The sequence below is a fragment of the Toxotes jaculatrix genome, chromosome 8, assembly GCF_017976425.1.
Source record: "Toxotes jaculatrix isolate fToxJac2 chromosome 8, fToxJac2.pri, whole genome shotgun sequence".
NCBI lineage: Eukaryota > Metazoa > Chordata > Actinopteri > Toxotidae > Toxotes > Toxotes jaculatrix.
The window spans coordinates 28,068,724-28,089,892 of record NC_054401.1 but is presented as its reverse complement, the minus strand read 5'-3'; the positions used below and the strand labels follow the sequence as shown (position 1 = coordinate 28,089,892).

Sequence of the window (21,169 nt, the reverse complement as noted above, 5' to 3'; positions counted from 1 at the left end):
CGAAGCCGAACCTTCCACTCCTGACACCATTTTGCCAACTTCCTGCGTCGTAGGAGCATTGACCATGACTGAGTTGCGTGCCGCTCTGCTGGAGGAGCCTGACCCTGGAACTGGTCCTCCCAGCAAACACTTTGTCCCACAGGCTGTCCGATCCTCCGTCCTCCAGTGGTCCCATGATTCCAAACTTTTCTGTCATCCTGGTCTCAAAAGAACCCTCTCTGTCCTCCGTAGTCACTTCCGGTGGCCCTCCATGGAAACCGACACTCGTGAATACATAGCCGCCTGCTCTGCCTGCTCCCAGAACAAGTCATCCCATCAGTCTCGTGCTGGCGAACTGCTCCCCTTGTCCACCCCTCAACGCCCATGGTCCCAAATAGCTAAAGACTTTGTCACTGGGTTACCTCCCTCCAACGGCCATACCACCATCCTCACAGTTGTAGATCGGTTCTCCAAATCTGCCCACTTTATCCCTCTACCCAAACTCCCCTCTGTCAGAGAAACTGCTGACACATTGATCTCCCACGTTTTCCGGTTCCACGGCATCCCTTCAGACATTGTTTCAAACAGGGGGCCCCAGTTCACATCACAGGTTTGGAAAGCCTTCTGCAGCTCCCTTGGGGCCACATCCAGTCTCACTTTCGGGTTTCACCCCCAGTCAAATGGCCAAACTGAACGTGCCAATCAGGATCTGGAAACCGTTCTTCGTTGTCTCTGCTCCCATAACCCCTCCACCTGGTCTTCACACCTCCCCTGGATTGAGTATGCACATAACACCCTGGTTTGCTCTGCTACAGGTATGTCACCCTTCAGTCCAGGCTCAGTATGACCGATGCCGGCGCATCTGGAAGGATGCTTGCACAGCGCTGCTCAAATCCACATCCATCTACAAACACCAAGCTGACCGTCACAGGACCCCAGCTCCAGAATACATCCCATCGGTCAAAAGGTTTGGTTATCCACAAAGGACATTCCACTCAAAGTAGACTCAAAAAAACTGTCTCCCAGATTCATTGGTTCCTTTGAGATTGAAAAAATCATTAACCCTGTTTCTGTTCGTCTTAAACTCCCCAAATCTCTGCGCATCCATCCCACGTTCCATGTCTCCCTGTTGAAGCCTGTCTTCTCCAGTCCTCTGAGCCCTCTAACCGCTCCCCCACCCCCCAGGATGGTGGATGACTCGCCGGCCTTCACTGTTCACCGGTTGCTGGATGTCCGCCGCAGGGGCCGGGGCCTGCAATATCTGGTGGACTGGGAAGGTTATGGTCCGGAGGAGCGTTCCTGGATATCTAAGTCCCTCATCCTGGACCCACAGCTAATCAGGGACTTCCACGCTGCGCACCCCGACAAACTGGTTGGATCGCCAGGAGGCGGTCGTTGAGGGGGGGGGGGGGGGGGGGGGGGGGGGTACTGTCATGAGGCAGCTCGGCTGTCTCTGGGGTTTTCTCTTTTCTTTTCTCCGATGTATAGGTGTGGGTGTGTGTCGTTGGTGTGGGCGTGTTCCACAGGCGAGTATTCCAGGGCGGCTCCTCCTCACCTTCAGGCTGATTGCTCTCACCTGTGCGCAATCAGGACGCAATCAGTCCTACCGCCTGACTATAAGAGGCTCCGCTTTCCCATCTATCCTCGCCAGATCGTTCCGACATTCTCCGTGAATCCCCTGATTTCATCCCCCTCGTGCTCATCCGCCACCGCCCAGCTGACGCTGTTCACTGCCCGGGAAATCACCTGCTCTCATTCATTCCTTTTTTGTCTTCACATTTTTGAAATAAACTGTTTATCGCTGCTCTCCCGTCCTGGCCTGTATCTAAGACTCTGCCTCACATTATGATAAATATACTTATTCTGTGAATATTCTATACTATTTATTTTGGTAGTTTAGCTTTTCTGACAGAACCAAAAAATACTTAATGGGAAACACAGTTTAAATATGTGCATGAGATACATTTGTGAGAATAAATGGCTGTGTGTGTGTGTTGGTGCAATTTGTCAGTGTATTAATGTGAATGTGTGCACAAGGATTAGGGTGATATCAGTGAAGCTTTCCCAGTCTGTCAGGCTTTAGGACGGGCCTGGACAAAGAGACTGATTTCAATGTAAATGCAGCAGCTGAGAGGACACATCTCTCTCAGTGGGGTGACTTCCACCCTCCACACACACACATGCACACACACACACACAGTCACAGAATGGCTCGGGATACACCCACTTCAACATGTTCCCTGTAAAAGTAAATACAGGGAATTCAATGTTCATCTTCTCCATGTTTAAGAAACATGTAGACTTTGTAGAAAAAATATCAGGACATAAAATGTTGAAGGATCTTCCAAGTTGGAGGCTGCCAATTGAAGACCTGACGTGTGTGGTGTGGCTCTGCACCTGTCAATAATTACAGATATAATCTGGTCCACAGAGCTGTGCTGTGGCCCTGCACTGGCCCTCACAATCCCAAGTCCATCATTAGACCAGCCATTGTCCCCATGCCTGGCCTCTTGCACCTCTTATTACATGCAAATAGCACTGCTTTATGTGAGGACTGAATGAGACCCCGGTCTCTAATGAATGGGACACCCTCCTCACCCACTTAAAGCCATTCCTCCATCTATTATAGCATTCTCTGCTTCAATGCAACGAGCAGCGATCTCATGGCACCAGAGTTAAAAGAAAAACTGTGGTGGTTGGTGGGATGCAGAAGAGTGTTGGACAGAGAGGGGTAATACTATCTCTCTCTCTCTCTCTCTCTCTCTCTCTCTCTCTCTCTCTCTCTCTCTCTCTCTCTCTCTCTCTCTCTCTCTATATATATATATATATATATATATATATATATATATATATATATATATATATATCAGATCGGTGGTATTTCTGCTTTTTAATACAAATTTGTCTTTTATATTTCTAGCACCAAGGCTCAAAACGTACATGCATTATACATTTTTCTAAAACATTCACAATACATGTTAGAGCTAAAGAAAAAGCCATAGAAAGAACTGGCACATTAGCAACAGCCGATGTACAATCTTTGTGAGGACACTATTCTTTCGAGCTAGTTAGAAATAATTTAAAACAAAACCTAATAAGTCAAAATTATAACACAGTCAAATATTTTGACTTACTAAACTATAAAAGGATGAGATGATTGTAATAGATTTAGATAATGAGTCATAACTTTGAGCTGCAGTTTGTGATGTGATGTGTGTTTTGTAAAATTGAAGAAACTTCTGATCTTTTCTTGTGTAGAAAAAATGTTCCATTTTCAAAGGACTAATCTGAGATTTAGTTTTCTACCAGTGATTTTGATGTGATTTGTATTTAACTACTTGGACATCTCAAAGAGATAAATCGATTGTGACACATATCTTGTAAGAATTATTTTAAGGTTTAAGCAGCCAGATGCAGACTAATCCACAAAGCTTGGATTCACATGAGTAGGCCTATGTTAGCATGACTGCAGCCCTCAGGAGAGACATGGAAACTTTCTTCTTTCCTCAAGTTCAAAACACTTAGCATGCGTACTTTGCCAATGGTAAGCTGTGTAAGATGTGGAAATAAATAAAAAATAAAACAAAAGACTAAACAACAACGTAGATATAGCTACAGTCATTTGTTGCATCACTGCTCCACTTTAGGCTGAATGCTGCTGCTGAACTTCCAGACATGTTAAGATACAAGAACTTGAAAGAAATAAAGGAGAAAAAAAACTTTTTTAAGGACCTGCAGTAACCCTGTTTCACTGAAGCAGTCTCATTCACATCATTAAAGTTTCACCTCAGGTTTGCTTTTTGTATGTGTGTGTGCTTCATTTTCTCCTCATGAGTGTATGGAACTGCATGAAGATGCTGCTGCTGCTGCTGCTGAGGCTGCTGTTTGTGTGTCTGCTTCTTGCATGGTAATGAGCACGTACCTGTCAGGCAGTCATGTGCAGGATGCTGCCTCAGGTCAGTGTTTGCTGCCAGAGGATGCCTTTCCATGACTGTTCCTTCGTGCACACACCTGTATGCTGTCCCCGCTCTCTGTCTGCAGCTTGACATTTGGTACGGTGAAGATAGAAGACACTGCAGGGAGAGAAGACGCGAGCGGATTAGAGGAATGTGTGCTGACAGAGATGAAGAACATGGAGTTGTGAAGTGTCGTTAAAGACTGTTATTAAAAAGTGAATTCTTGAATTTGAATTCATTTGCAGAGTGAGTCTTTTTAGAGTTGTAATATTTTGGTCATAAGCAGTAGTTAAATTACCACATATAACATTTCAGATTTTGCTAAACAAGAACAAAATCTCTAGAATCAGTGCAGGAGGTCCGAGGGGCAGGAGATGCTGAATTGCTGGATGGACATATTTGTGCATTGGAACCTATGTGACTGCTAAATCTAAGAACCAGTTTGAGTTGCCAAGAAAAATACAGTGATGTGCTCGTCTGTGTGAAATGTTAGAGGAAAAAGTTCCGGTTCATCAGTTCCTGTTCTTGTCTAATGAAGGAAACTCGAATCCTAACATGTGGTTTCCCATAACCTGCACTAACCCTTCTGCTGCTTTGGTGCTCAGGTTCTTCCTTGCATTTCTATTATATTTCACAAACCAGGTGTCAAAATACTACAATGGTGTTTGTCTTACAGACATCATCCACACATTCTTCTAAAGTACCGGTTGTGTTCATTTGTTATTTTTTGATAAAAGATCAGAAAAATGTGATGATTTTCAGGCAAGTTATGAAAATAAAGATCCTTTTTCTACGATGGAGATCTATGGACATTTATTCACAGTGGACATCAGAAAGAATGACATCCTTGGAAAATGTAAGTGACACTGAATCTAAAAATACTTTGTCTGTGTGTTCAGATGTGACTGATTTGTAACTTTGAGTGTGGTGCTTGAAAATTTATTTAAACACTCAGGGAGTTTCAAATCAAACTCATATTAGGGCCAAAGGATTCACACAGTTACTCTTTTCTGAAAAGACCACACCCTCCCCTCTGGCTTGGGAGTAAAGGCAGTGGGTTTTCCAGAGGACAGCAGAGGAACTGGAGGACCACTCTGTCTAAACACTTTCTTTTGTTTCACTTCCACATACATCTAAATGTATCAGCGTCCAGAATAACACGTTTTTGTTTTTTTCAAGGCCTTTGCTCGCATTTTTTTTATGCACTGCCATACACCCACACACTCTCTCTCACTGAAATCACATTTAAAAATGTCACAATCCAATCCACACAGCACCAGCAACCTCAGGAGCTCTATTGTCTCAATGATTCTGCCATTGTTCCCAGTAATCTGTCTGGGTATTGTCTGGATAAATCCATGATACACATGACAATAGAGTGCACAGTGGGCTGAAGAAAACATACTGGTCATCCCTGTAGGGTATAACATGGGACGTTTGCTCGAAAGCTTCATCAGTTTCTCAACCGTCAATTACATTTTTTTTTTTTTTTTTACTGATGGTTCATATTATCTTTTTATTTGGTTTGTTTCAGAGTACTGGTAGTACTGGGTGATTTAAGTACAGAGCCGTAAGCTTTTACTGGGCTGTTCCATCTGTTTCCAGTCTTTTCTGGTGGAAGAACTTGATTACTATGCTGTGGTTGTAGCCAAATACAACTGGAGTAATTAGCCAGTTCTTTATCTCACATTCATTTCTCGTTTGCATAATTCTGACACATCCTTTCAGCACAGAAGTGCAAGCAGCAAATCCACACTTGTCTTCCACACACACACACACACACACACACACACACACACACACACACGCACACGCACACACATGGAAAATTTGTGTTTATCCACTCTTGTCCTCATTTTATGAAACTGTTTTAATTCAGTCCCGTTCTTCCCTCAGTGGCTTTGCTGCTTTGCCTGTGTGTCACATGTGCATGCAGAAAAGAGAGAATCAGAGAGTGAGAGAGAGAGATAAAGGGAGAAGGGAGAGAGAGAGAGAGAGAGAGAGAGAGAGTGTGAGCAAGCATGACAAGAATCAGAATGAGCCATCTCTCTCCTCTCTCTCTCTCTCTCTCTCTCTCTCTCTCTCTCTCTCAGTGACCGCCGCTTTCAGACATGACAACCTGCTGGGTGCCGATAACAGGATTAATAATAGTGAAAAATCCTAATCAGGGGGGGAATTAAAAATGGAATTCTCCCATTAAAATTACCACCATGTCAGTGACAGCACGGTCTCAGGTCTGCTGAGCAGCCTTTTCACTCCGCTAATGAATAACAGCTTAAGGGATTGGTAGTGTATGTATATGTCGCCTGTCAAATAATATGGATAAGCAGCCATCTCTGACACACTTTCATGCAATAACCCCATTTCTGTTGGATTAATTGAAATATAGCCTGACTGTAAAGTTGGGGCGAAAGCCTCTGAACACCTAAAATACACAGTGTTACTACAGATGTGCTTCTAAACTGAAGATACTGAAAGCTAAGATGTTGTGTGTTTCTAAGGTACTCTGTTTTTTTTGAGCCGGGGCTCTTATTTAAAGAATGCTTCAGTGTGCTGTTGCTCTGGGCAAACAAGTCAGGAAGACAGAAAATCAAACCGAGCATGTTGCGGCGGGCCAGCAGAGGTCCGGCCGGGCTTACTGTCCCGACGGCATCCACATAATAAGACGGGCTTTCTCTGCATGAACAAAAACAACCCCCCCGGTCACTGCTCGCTTGCCTTCTGTACAGAGAGAGGCAGGCAGAGAGGGAGGAGGATACTGTAAGATCCAGTGGAGCTGAGGGATCTCAAAAAAAAAGAGAGGAAAAGAAAAACACAAAGGAGAGAGGGGGAGTCAAAGCAAGAGAGGGAGAGAGAGGGAGAGAGAGAGAAAGAGGCCAAGGCCTCTGACTGTGAAGGTAAGTATATAATTATAAAAAAAACAAAATAGAGCCTCTGCAGCACATTTATAGATATTTTTTTACTCTTAATGGATGTAATTAAATGCTTATGATTCCCTGTGAGTTCTTAAAACAACTTGTTTTTCTGCTGACTTGACACTTTTTCATCTTTTTTTCATCACCTACATTTGCCGAAAAACAATATGTTACAAACTGAACAGCAAGAAAAGCCACAGAATGTGGTCACCCAATGAAGTCATGTTCTCCTATACAATGCTATCCCCATGTATGTACAGACAACTGTCAGTGGATCACTTTGATACTGAAGAAGTTATAAGGAGCATCTTGTGATTTCTCAGCAGATTCCTGAGAGTTCATCTGCAGTGGCTATTGGAAATAGTGATTTCCTCGAAAAGCGCAAGTCAGCCTGAATCTAAAAAAAACCTGTGCATCACGGATTTGAGTTTAGATTTGACTGAAGTATGACTCAGAGAAGGAGTGTGATCTTTAAGCACCTTAATTGCTTCCATGAGCTATGTGTCACCCATGTGAGAAGCCTCTGCTGCAGTATTATCATGAAATACCCCATTCTAACCCCAATGGGGTAGAACCCTATTGATTATTATTCTTATTATATATTCTTATAATGATTATCATTGAGTTACGTACTGTCCTGCAGCTCCCAGAGCCGTGGAGGAAGGTTGCTGAAGTATTCGTGGTTCAGCGCTGCCTGGGCTGACAGCCGGTTCTTTGGGAAGCACTGGAGGAACCTGGAGGCCAACTCCTCAGCGTGGTCCACGTAGCCCAACCTGACACACATAACCACACTTTATCAGATATAGTGACCACAGAAACATATATATATATATATATATATATTTACACAGCATATACAGAGACACATTAGAAAAAAGAAGGCAATCAACCCAGTAAGATCCAAGAAACTGCCATTTCATCTAAATAAAATAAAATAACCTTCTTTCCATACATTCATCCCTCTGTGAAAGCAACTCTCTTTTTTTTTTTTCTCCAATTCACAGAGCTGCTGACAACAAAAAAAACAAGCTTTTTAATTATGCTCGAGCTTTGCTGACTCAAGAGGAAAAACACTTCTCACACATGCTTACACCTTTCTCTTTTGAGCTTGCATCTCACATGGCGGCTGGGTCACCAGGAGAAACAAAGTGTTCATTAAAGCAGGAGCTTTACTTGTGTGTGTGTGTGTGTGACTGTATGAAAGTGTATCTGAGTGCGTTCGTACTGGGAGTCGCTGAACTCCTGAACCAGCCCCACCTAGCTGTGCCAAAGGGGAGAAAAGATCGAAAAATAAATGAAGAGCAACAGATTCAGTCAGTAATTAGGCATCCACTGCATTAAATAAACATGATGTTATTCAGTGCAGCTCGCCGGTCCGCCGCACACAGCACTCTGAGTGCTTCTCATGGTAGTCATGCTCTCTGACAGCCACTCCCATGGCTCTCAATCCGGCTCTCAAACTCGACTTATCAGCACAGAGGCAGAGAGAGGATAAATCTCTGTTCAACTCATCAACGCCACCCAGCAAAGTGGCAGAGATAAAGTTAATGAAGTCCATCAGGACTTCTTCTTGCCTCTTTCTCATACAGCTGGAACCGTCTGTGCGACTCCACAGAAAAAGTTTAAAGCCAAACTAGTCTGTGTGTTAAACCATACTGATGGAAAACGGCCTCCCAGACTACTGTCGCAGTCATGTGTGTTTTCACAGCTAATGCTAACACATTTAATAGTTTTTCAAAGCTCTGCCACGGTGACCTTTACCTCTGAGTTTCTGCACACCAAACCTTCATTGCAGTACTATGTGCTATAGAAGCCATGACTTCACTTCCTGGCTAGACAGATCTTTTTCTAAACTTTAAACCAAGAGTCGTGAGAGTCTAAACATAACCGTAAAGAAGTTTTATAAAGCTGTACTCACTACATGTGGATATTGTACTGTGAGATCAGATATTTGGACAGAGAATAAATACATTATCTGTCAACATTTTACTGATACATTCAGTATTATAATACATTCAGTAAATGCAGTTTGTCAAATATGTAAATGAACAACATATTCCCATTATTTTAATAGAAAACTTAATTGATTCGCATTTATGTTACATATAAAATGTATCTGCTGTTGCAGTTTATTTTTCAGGAGACATGGGTGTATTACAGACATGTCAACTTCCTCGTGGACGTTTCTTCTGCTCAAGGGCATCTCAGTGTGGATAATGAGCGAGGGACATTCTTGTCTTGTCTTTCACTTTCCTCTCTTAAAGCCTGAAAGCCTCAAAAGTTTCTAATGAGAAGGCCTCATGCTAAGACTCTTTAGTCTAACTGCTAATTCAAAGGTCAAACTTTAGTCTCAATACGTGAGATGGGTTTGGTTCTCTTGTTGGAGACCAGACAGGTAGATATGATGTGTAGGTGTGTGTGTGAGCATGTTGGCAGTTGAAAGCTGTCGATGCACAGCGGGAGCACATTCCTTGCTGCTATAGCAGTCAACCAGCCCGAGCGAATAAGAGCACATCTGCAGCGAGATCGATAGCATCTCCTGAATCTATCAAACAGCTCCAGGTGATGACACATTCACAGCAGAAGCATTCCTTCCTCACCGGTGCGTGGTGAGCTTTGTTTCTCATACTACAGAAAGAACCTGGGAGAAGTGAGACAGAGGAAACAGCCTGGCCTGTACTGTCTCTAACACCACAGCAGAAAGTGACCGGCAACTTTGTCTGATCAAAGAAGCACCTGAGAACTCTTCTGGAAGAAAGTCTGAGTGTTGTGTGTCTCAAGACATCCAATGAAGAGCTTTCAACATCTCTGACTCATGATGAGGGCGTTGAGAGGGGGGGACTTACATTAGCATGCAGCTATCATAGCTGTAAGTTTTGCATATAGTAGTGGTTGACCAGTACGGGTTAGAGGAAGCGTACCAACATTTCTCATTTAAAGCCTCATAAAGTCACTATTATGTTTTCTAACCTCTTTGCGCTCAACAGAAGGAAGCAGCTCAACTGCCCCGAAATTAAAGCAGTGAGGAAAGCAGTGGGTGGGGTTTAACTTCAGCCTGCAGTAACTGCTCACTCAAAGTTTGAACCCAACTCACTGAATGTGTGTCCAGGAGATGCAGGGTGTCTCCAGTGAGTTTAATGAGAATTGGCATCATGACCAAATATGTGATAGACCACGCCCACTTTCACTAGTCAACATGGCCCTTCAAGATTTTGGTTAATGCTTGCTCCCAGAGGATGAACACCTTTCGAGTGTTATTTCGGTTGATGGGAGCCATGGTTTTTCAACAGATTTTGCTTATTTACAGTAGAAATGTGTATCTCAAAATCAAGATAAAGATAAGATAAGATAAGATCCCACAACGGGGAAATTCAATTGTTACAGCAGCATATAGAAAAAGGTAGAAAACGGCAGTAACAGAAAATATAAAAATAACAATATACAATCCAAAAACACAAAGGAGAAAAACAAAGGCAAAAGTACTCAGGTTATAAATATTATATACTATATACAAAAGGTGCTTGAGTCTTTGTAGAGAAAGTGACTGGTGATGTATGTAAACATAAAAACAGAATTATGGCAGGGTTAATCATAGAATCGTAACACCACCTTTCAATCCAGTTCAATCAATATCCAAAACTACATTTTTTAGGCTTTAATCACAGAGACACCTTCTGGGTGATTGGGCTCATATTTCTCAGGAAGCCTCTGCACATCATTTACATTTGGCTTATTCCAGCTCAGGGCAATTTCAGCTGCAGCATAAGACGGCAAAATAGTAATACTTATAAACTGGCACGAAACACAATCGCGTTCTAACCCGGAGTGTTTGCCCTGTAGTAATGTATTCTCACCAGAGTTAAATAGCTTCCAAAAATAAATATGTGCTCTGGGACCTGGGAAAAGTGGGCTCATAACCACGAGATTGCTGATTCAGTCCCAGATTGTCAAGAGATCAGATTGCGACTGTGTCTGGGCAGCTCCCATGTGGGAGTGTGTGTAACTGCGTGAGTGTAATGAAGGCGTTTCGGCAAAGATAGTCAGTTTACAGTCATAGAAAACAGAGAGAAGACGCAAATTAGACAGCCCCAGCCTGATAGAGCAGTAAGCTTACCTGACTTCACCATGCAAGTTTCTGGATTTTGCATTTAATTGAAATCTGTATACAGTGTATATAGATACAGCAGTAATATTATAAAGGTCAAGCTCATGAAGAAAAGAAAAAAGACCCCAACTGCTTTACTGTACATCAATCATTAACATTTTTACAGCTGGAGGAAGAAAAACAGAGCAGAGAAAAAAATGACTGACTGAGAGCAGAAACAAGAGATCACGAAAGGGTGAGCCAACTCTCAGGGCAGAGACAAAATGAGTGTATATGTTCATATCAAATTCATCGTTCCCTGGACTGTGATAAAAGGCAGCAGCGAGGAAGTGATGGTCATTAACATTCCACCTCACTTTCTTTCTCCACATTATTTCCTTGTTGGACGGGAGCGAGGCCAGGGGACCAGGAGGGGACAGGCTGGGAGTGGAGGAAAAATCCACTGGAACTCACTTTACTCTGCTTTTCATTGTCATCGAATGGTTTCACTGACATCTTTAAATAACACACACACACAGTCGAACCTTTTACAGATGGTCCAGAATGCCATGCTGCATCTGGTCATCAAGACCCAGACCCAGATTAACCAGACCCAGATTAACTTCTGGGTCTGCACCCATCTACTTAAACTCAGTCATACAGGCTTATGCTCCTTCTTGGCCACTATGTTCTTCCTAAACTTTATTGTGGTTCCCTGATGGTGGAGTGAGCTATCAAATGTTATTAGAGCAGGGGCATCACTTTATATCTTCAGCAAGGCTCATCTATATATATTATATATATAGATTTACATTGTGTCTGTCTTTATTGATAGGCTATGCTAATTTAATTCCAATCATTGCACATGCTCAGGATAAAAAAGTCTTTTGTTCAAATATACTGATCAAACAGTTCAAATGATCATTTCAACTAAAGACTCCACTGTTCTTGACCTGGGACAAAAAAAAAGGTTACAGGTATAGCAGATTGTGTGTGGATCAGGGACACAGAAGAGCTGTGTAAATATTTTAAATCACAGGAGGAACCCAGGTATTAGCAGTGCTGTGTGATAAGGGCTTCAGTTAGCAGAGATGGATCTTAGCTGTAGCCGTTATGCTTTTCTGCCTGATTAGACAGCTGGAGCTTTATCTAAATCCCACGGTGGTGCTGCTTTAAAATTCCCTGTGGAAAAGAGACAAATTCCCTCTTGCCGTCTGTGGTCTCCCCTTCCAGATGTATGCCTGGGGCAAACATTGGCACACATCTGGCAGAAGCCCCGACTGTGCCACCATACCCTTTTCCTGCCATATGCATCCGATGTCCCAGAGCAGAGTCACACGTGTGTACACTGCAGGAAGGGTGTAACTTAGAGCAAAAGCATGGGAGCTGTAGAAAGTGTGTAAAGAGTGTATGAACTGCACATGAGACTTTGACTTTTAAGACAGGGACGATGACAACAGTGTGTCCAAAACTTACTTATTCCACGCTTGTCTGAGCTTCTTAGCGCTGTACACTGTAAAGCGATCTGTAATGAGAACAAACACACAGTGAAGTCAGTGAACTCCAACCAACCACCTGGTTAATGTTCATTTATCTTTATCACATTAAAGTTACACACCTGCTGCACTTCTCTAAGTAAATCTCTACACTAAATACAGCAGCTAATTATGCCAGATTACATCAAAACAACATCAGACAATTTAAAAACTGCATTCATTCATTTCAAAGATACACATTTAAATAATTGCGTACAAAATAATGTACATTTGCAACAGTTCAAGTTTAACCAGTACAACGAGTCCAATGTTCACATCATGTCTCTCTTCTATTCACTAATTCTATTCTGTAGCTTCCCTTTGGCAGATGTGGAAATGTTCACTATGTCTCTATTAGCGACTGGCTTTTTTTTTCTGCAGTTTCTGCATTAAACGCATGCACATTTTTCAGAGCAGACATGTTCACTTGAACTGCTGGCCAGTCACGGTGCGCTGTTCCATTGAAGTGTCCAAGAATGTCATGCCAGTTTGCCCGATCATCTCAAAGGAATTCGGCCGTAATTAATGGAATTAATTACACCTGTGCTCTCCCTGCTCTGACAGACTGAAATGTCTCTGGTGAAGTGTGTCCACCACAGTTATTTTTAAGGATGACTGTGGGACAAACAGAAAAAAAAAAAACAATTCAAATACTTAATTGTATTGCAATAAGTGTTGCTTTGTGTATTAGTTTGTGAAATTGATGGGTGGCTTATTCCAACTCAGAAATGAATCTTGAGTAATGCTTGTATGAGCTATGCACTTCTGCTGCTAAGCCAGACCACATTAAATTGTCATATTTCTGAGAGGAGTTTGGTGAGACAGTTCCTCCATATTTCCACAGCTATGTTTATTATGCTGCACTGTTCTCTTAATCTCAGCCAAAACTGCCATGTGGACACACAGTCAACGCCGTGGTGCCAACTGACCGGCTTCCACGCAAGATGGCCAGCCACCCAGTGAGTTAGTCCACCTCTCACACTGCCAGCTTAATCCTGCAAGCCAACCACCCAACTGTCTGTCAGCGTCAGCTTTCAGCCTTGCCAGCTACCCAATGGTGGGTCCAGTCACCCAGTTCACTGCCAGGGCTGGCCAGAACTGACCACTGGTCCCTGGGTGACAGAGGTGAAGGCTGATAGGCAGAGTATCCACAAATAGAGGAAGGGTAAGAAGCTGTGGGGGGGAGGAGGAAATGATAAAATGATAGGCATGGCTATTACATTTTGATTTTTATATGGAATTAAACAAGAGAGATATTATATTATATGTGTGTGTTTCAAGTTTTTTGAATATATGAATTTCAGATTTTCTTTGATTCTCTCAATTTACTTGACAAAACCAAAATGTTAAGACTTCCACCATTTTGTATTATATGATTGAAACCATTAGCTTGTTTTGAGGGCTAAAGTAAGGTCTGGTCCCTGAAAAGTATTCTGCCTCCTGTCCATGTTCAAACTCCTGGGATTCACAAATTAAATTTGCTATGGATCCTTTGGACTTACTGTTACCGATGTCAAACACCTGACGAGCAAACTGAATGTCATAAAAAGGATTTTGGTGTTTCTGCTGTTTAGCAAAATGCAGTGATCTTAACGATGGGAGATTATATCATGACCCACCATTGTACCTTGTTTGAAAAAGTAGGATTTCCCTCTTTAACCAGCAGTGCATGGTTAATCTGTGAGGCTTTGTAGGAGAAGCTGCTTCATTTTCATGCTGTGTGATCATGTAAAAATGACTTTATCTATGCAGCATGTTAATACGTAGCTTGAATATTAAATACTCAGCTACTGATTGAGTTCCAAAAAAATGTTAAATCTGCAAAAAAAAAAAAACTGAAATGAAAATCTCTTCTTCCTTTTGAATATTTTAAAATATAAAACTCAAGCATTTTAAAATGCCACTTGATTGTTTTCTTTGATGAAAAGCTGACTGTATGTAAATTGTATGTTTGAATTGTGTGTCTGTGTTTCTCTGCTGTATGTTCATTCTTGTTCTGAGGTGTCTCTTGAAAACAAGACATAGTTAAATACTGAAAATTAGGCTTTAGACTGGATATCCCTCTGTCTTCTGCTCAATTACCAAACAAAGCCGTGAAACTTCAATGATCGTCATTAAAGTTTCATGGGGAACGTCAGTCATCACTAATAATAGTGATGAGAGTGATGATAAGGATTACATTTACAGATAAAATTGGTCTCGCTCAGACTGCGGAGTGAAAGCCTGGCCGAACATATCAATAAGTTAAGGCAGCAGAGCTAAAGGGAGGGAGAGCAAGATACGACAAGGAGCGAGGAAGTATCTGTGGAACCTTTTCAGAACCACAAAAATGTGAAAAATAAGTGGCGCCTCCACTCTGAGGTTGAGCCGCACTGTCATGTCTGAGATCCAAACTTCAGTGATGTATTGCAAAGATTGAGATCTTTACGGAAAGTATTATGAATGTAGGAGTAATGGTGAAACGTGATGAATCAGAACCGGAGGAGTGAGATAAGTCACAGGGTTTTGGAAAAGTGTGCAGATGACAGTCAGCTCAGAGGAGCTCGGTGCTGCTGTGAAAACGCAGCCTCGGTCACAGGGAGATTTCCAGGCTGTTGCTATACTGCCATCTGCTGCTTCCTACAGCCTCTACGTGTTGGATTTTACTGTCAAGCTAACTACTGACAAAGCTACTGTTATTATTTTTGAGCAAATAGGACTTACCTATGACATGAGAGTCATTTTAAATGGACACTTCATTTTATTCCTACGATGATGTTTTTTAATCTGCTTTGAAGTTTCAGTTCATACACTTAACATGCATTTTATGCATTACCAGCAGATTATAATTCCATTATCTGTAAACGTTATTATTTTTCTCCTACAATATAATCATATTCACCCCCTCTGACTATAATCCTTGTGCCCTCTGAGGCTTTACGATGCTTTATGAACATCACCATGTGGTTAAGTTTAAGCACAACATAACATCTCCCATAACATCTCATTCTTCCTGTGTTTGTTGAAAATACAGCCATAATAACATCAGATCTGCAGACGTCATATAAACAGATGCAGCGCTTGGAGGCAAGCACCAGGCTAAGCTGGGCATGTGTGTGTGTGTGTGTGGCTCAGAGAGCTGCACAGCTGTTCAACACAGTGTGTGAGGGGCTACAAGAAGCAACTGTCACCATGGCCACAGGATGAGAGATTACATTTGTATGTGTTGTGTGTGTGTGTGTGTGTAACCATGAGGGTCACCCCAGTTGGTCTCTAATTGGCCACTGGAGATGGGAGGCTGGGTCACAGAGCTTTGTGATGCCTCACTGCCCCACACCATTATTCTAACCCCTCTTTATGGCCATCCTTGCCTGCCCCCTCTCCTCCACTCCAGCTCTTCTTCCCTCCATCAGCTCCAACACTAATCTGCAGTCTCTATTCATGTTCCCTCTAAAAAGCCCTAATGAGCTCCCAGAGGGCATGGCTACCCTGGCAAAGCTGCCACCCCCACTCCTGCTGCTGCTGCTGCTGCATTAACCGAGTACAGTGACATTTTGGTCGACTGTCCCATTGGTATATAAACAAGTGTCTACCTGACAGATCATAGGCTGTGGTGCACAACGTTTAGCACCTTTAGCTCAGGTGTTCAATGTTAACCCTATAGGATACATGTTGGTACTGGTTCCTGAGAACCTAAGAGGTTATTTCTTCTAGAGCAGCTGTTTTCCCCACATACAATATGTTCAACAATTACACCAGGAAAAAGCCTTTTCACAGTATTTACCAATTTCATTTCTGATAAAATAACATTTTTGAGAACCTGAACAGCATCCTAACAGTTGATATGGTAGGCTTCATGTTAGCATTTTATCATACAGGATAATGAGTGACAGTAGCTAACCATTTAGCATACATTATATCCAATAAAAATAGCTTCAGTTTGAATACTTTTACTTATATTGTATACTGAGTAAAAAAAATAAGCTCCATGCCAATACTTTATCAGACACAACTTTTACAGCCACTCTTCCAGCTACTGGGCTACATACATCACATAGCTTATTTTACCATGTCCTGGGAGTAATTCATTCATTCTCACTCACTGTGTGTAACTGTACTTCATAACATGGTTTATAAGCAGATCTCACCTGGTTTGAAGTGAGGCAAGGAGTTAACACCAGGCCAGGTATCTTCAGAGGGTGTGCCGAGGACCTGAAAGAGACACCGAAATATGGAGAGGTGGAAGTGAACGAGTGAAGCAGGGAGATTAAAAAAAAAAAAAAAAAAAGCAAGATAAATAGACTTTTTGGCTTTGTGAAAACAAACAGTGGAGTAGTTGACATTAGAGGAACGACTGCTTAGCACTGAAGAGGGAGAAATAATTCCTAGAAAACCTTACAGCATCAAGTAATCACATCAGTATCAAGCTTATATTACAGAAAACTAGGGAACTTATGATAAGTTTTGTCAAATGTAGAACACAAAATAATGCAACGCAAAGACACCTCAGTGCTTGTGCAACAGTCATGATAAGTCTATCTTTTGTGGAAATGCTGGCTGAGTTCTCACGCACACAGCCTGGGTTTATGATGACAAAACCCAGAGCAGCGGACATGCCTTCGACATGATCCATCACAGCTAAGCGGCATAATAGTTTCCAGATTGTGCCGTCGTCCCTGATCTGCAGCGCACTCCTACGGGAGGAGTAGCTGCACAGGGATGTTTCATTTATACTGCCTGCTTAAGGATAATGCTGACGCTGGATGGAGGTGTGTTTCAGGATCGCTGGAAATAAACCAGTTTCAGATAAACTCTTGTTGGTCCGGCTCAGAGACAAAGAAAAAGACCAGTGAAAGCAAAAGTTGAGGGAGTCACAGGTTGTGTTTTCATAGCAGAGTATCCAGGCAACTGGTCATATTCTGCTTATGGTGTCTTTCAGATTGGATTAGCGCATCAGTAAACCCATTATTTAGTGAAACCCTACTATTAAATTTAAATAATGGAAATCACAGGAATGCAATAAGGTAAGCTGCTTTATTTCACTTACAGTGTGTTGGCCTGTTACTGACACAACTGTTGTAATAACAAAACCACACCTCCAGAGGGCAGTACAGCACCATGAGGCCGACCACAGCTGTGTGGACAAAGAGACAAACGATCTGCAAGCTCAGCCACTGACCTTGATTTTTTTTAAAAAAGCACAAATGTTTGACCAGGCTTTGGTCATAGAGAAAGCATTAAGACAACCACAGACGATCATTCAGTCATTCTACTAAATTATTACCACTGTTGTCCATTATGAAAGATCTTCTCTACTAGTTTTTTTTTTTTTTTTTTTTAAGGAGAATTATATGTCAGTAATGGCAAGATGTAAGATTGAGACTGAATATGAGGTAAAACAATGCACTGTTTTAGCCACACACATTCACTGCATTATTTTTTAATCTGACAGGCTGTCAAACATGACTATGTCTTTATTTATTTATTTATGTATTGTTGAGTCGCATGATGTTAAAACCATCTTTTTAAGAACCAAAATTTCGAGTAACACTGAATTTGGCATGAAGATCATACTCCTCAACAAACTGGAGAGATCGTTCTGAAAAGGAAACACGTTACCAACCCATCATTTTTTTAAAAATGCCATTTCATCTGACTGTTTGGGAAAAACTGAATTCCCCAGAATCTCTGAAACACTATATTACACTGAGCCACGATTCTAATACAGTTCACTTTATACAATTTCTGCAAGTCACATGTTGACACCTAAAAAAAACTGCATGTCGTTTCAAGGCTGAAAGCTGCTTCTTTGTGTGACATGATGGCTCAGTGGTCAGAGCTCGCACTTCATGAGGGCTGACGGCAGCCTTTCTCTGCATACTTTCTCCATTTGTGTGGGTGTTCTTTCTCTGAATGCCTACCACCACTCTACCATCAACATGCCCAGACAAAATATCCAAGTCTGGGGACGACTGTGAAGGACAGATACTTTTATACAAAGAGCAACATTTTCTGTATAGAGCGATGAAGTGAAACTTTGAGAGAAAGGAGGCTGACTGTCCAATATGAACCCTCTCTCCCAGAAACTCATATATATCTATATTTTATTCAGAACCAACATTTTTTTTTTTTTTGACTGACTGAATGACTGAAGCACGGCATTTATTAACAGCAGCATGTTGCCAGGAGATGGTTGGGGTGGGTGACAGGCATACAAAGTACATAACTGTCACACTAGAGACAAGCGCTCACATCCGCTGTCCTGTCTGTGGTTTCTGCAACAAAAACACTTTGGATAAAATTAGGGAAAGATGGTGGTTTTGGTTAAATGTAAGTAAACACAATGTGTCACTGTGAACTTTTCCTGTATTGAACCAGACCACAATCCTTCCCTGACCTTAACCAAGTGCTGTGTGTAAACATAACCACAGAAATTTAGTAATTCTCAGTCACTACAAGTGGATATTATACTGCAAGATCTGACACTATATTGTTTGTTAACACTTTACTGATACGTTCATTAACATCATATTAGCAACTTGCCAAAAACATAAACATCGCAACCTCAGAAGATGTAATCCAGCTGCAATCAGATTTCCTGTGGCTAATTAGTTAGATATAAACGTTGCTACTAGTGTTGCACCTTCCAGCTTGGACTGGCAGGGTCACAGCAGCACAGGGATTCTTTTGCAGACAGGAGTGGGCAGGAGGAGTTATGAAGGAGGATGAAAAGGTTGTGGGAGTGTTATGGGGTGACAGGGGGGAAAGAGTGGGCATGTGAGTGGATCTCAATCTGGTCAACAGAGCTGAAATCGACCTGCATTATTCATGGAAGAGTTCAGTGGCCTTTGAAGTGAAGAGAGGGAGCGCAAGGTGGAGGGTGGTTGGGACTGGCTGTGAATGTCAGAGTCTTTATGAGGACACAGAGTAGCAGACGTATAGCTCCGGGGGCGTAGGAAAAAAAGGTGAAACATCACCGCACAGCCGGACAGCAGCCACCGGAGCAGCTTACTTAGATCTTGCCAGTATTATCACTAATAAAGAGGTCAAACAGAGGGTCAACAGGAACCATGGTGCCCCTCACTAACGATGAATGGTCATATGGACCATCTGTAATAAATACAGTGCAGTCATAAAGGATTAGGTCACTGATATGTTATAATTTTCTTGATTTGGCTCTGCTCCAGCACACTGGATGTAAAATGGAACAGATGTAAGGTGAACGTGCTGAATTTAAGTTGTATAAGGCGTTTGAGAGTGTTTACATCTATCATGGATGAAAGGACTCATAGTGTAGGACTTGTAATCCATATTAATAGTCCCTCACTTTTAGGACAACAGCAGGACGGTGACCCTTAACATACAGAAAAGCCAAACAAGGAGGTTTCTATAGCCAAGAAATGGGATGGTCTTGACTAGGAAAGTCAGTCAGCTGACCGACAGCTGTTTCAGAAAGTCTTAGTACTCAGTAAGTACTCAATAGACCTTAGACATTTTTCCAATTTTGTTACTCTTTAACTCTCTTGTCACTCTAAAACTCTAAAACTGTAAAACTGAAATATTCTATTCAGACCCCTTGCTGTGGCTACGCCAAACTGTGGTCAGGTGCCTTTAGATATGTCTGCAACTTCACTGGAGTCCCCCTGTAGAAAACTGAATCAACTGGTCATAGTTTAGAAAGACATACACTTGTGTTTAGTCCCACATTCAACACTGCATGTCAGTACAAAAACCAAGCTGGGAATCTTGACAAGGCATAGATGGGTTATAAAACCATTTCCAAAGTGTTCCCAGGACTGACTGTGAAATGGAAGAAGCTTGGAACCATCAGGACTCTTCTGAGTTGGCCATCCAGCCCAACAGAGTAACCAGGCAAAAAGGGCGTCACTCAGTGAAGTGACCGGGAATCCAGTGATGTTTCTAACTGAGCTTCAGAAGTCCCATACAGTGATGGAGAACCTGATGGAGGGATGGCCATCTCAGCAGCACTCCATCAATCAGGGTTTTATGACTAGACAGAAGCCACTTTGAGTAAAAGTCATTTGACAGCTCAGGACAAGTCTCACAGAGCTGGAGAGGATATGTCAGGGGACATACCCCGTTTGTGACAAACGGGGTGGGGGCTCTACAAAGTACTGCACCAAGGGTCTGAATACTTTTCTAAATGACAGATTTCAGTTTACATTTTTAGTAAATTCTAAAAACCTGTTTTTTTGAGTAGATTGATGGGCAAAAAAAAAATGCCAGTTTTATTCATTTAAAATCAAATTTACAACATAATGAAGTTTGAAAAATATAAAGTGGTCTGAATATTTCTTAAAGCCACTGTAAATGTAACTGATTGCATCTCTGAAAATACCACTGTATAAATGTCAACATGTACCTACAGGAAAGTCTGTAAGACTTCTGGATGTCTCTATGGTTCTCAAGGTGACAATCATTTCCCCCTCCATCTCAAAAATGACAAGCACTCCACCAGGAATGTGCTCCTACATGAACAGTATGTGATCTACATTGGAAGATGACATTGCACTGCGGTCACAGTAATGCCAGACTCAGCTATTTTGCCAGATGAAGGTGTGTGAAGGTCTGTGTCCGTCTCACTGAGCGAATGAGCCAGTATCACACAGCAACAAAAACTATGTCTCCGTCCCACTGCTGTCTGACTGCAGTGACTCTCACACTGTTTTGAGCAGAAAGCAGAAAATACCACTGAAAGTC

General features: G+C 42.1%; 1 protein-coding gene across 4 annotated transcripts in view; it reads right to left on the bottom strand.

Annotated features, from left to right (window-relative positions):
* cdk14 (cyclin-dependent kinase 14) overlaps window positions 1-21,169 on the bottom strand; it is a 153,336-nt gene that overhangs the window by 41,827 nt on the left and 90,340 nt on the right. For all 4 annotated transcript variants that reach the window (XM_041043469.1, XM_041043470.1, XM_041043471.1 and 1 more), the window contains 4 exons: window positions 16,597-16,660; window positions 12,411-12,459; window positions 7,484-7,623; window positions 3,902-4,052 (listed from right to left, as the gene is read on the bottom strand). In XM_041043469.1, coding sequence (XP_040899403.1) covers window positions 3,937-4,052; window positions 7,484-7,623; window positions 12,411-12,459; window positions 16,597-16,660 — 369 coding nt within the window. In that variant the 3' untranslated portion in view covers window positions 3,902-3,936. The remainder of the gene's footprint in view (window positions 1-3,901; window positions 4,053-7,483; window positions 7,624-12,410; window positions 12,460-16,596; window positions 16,661-21,169) is intronic.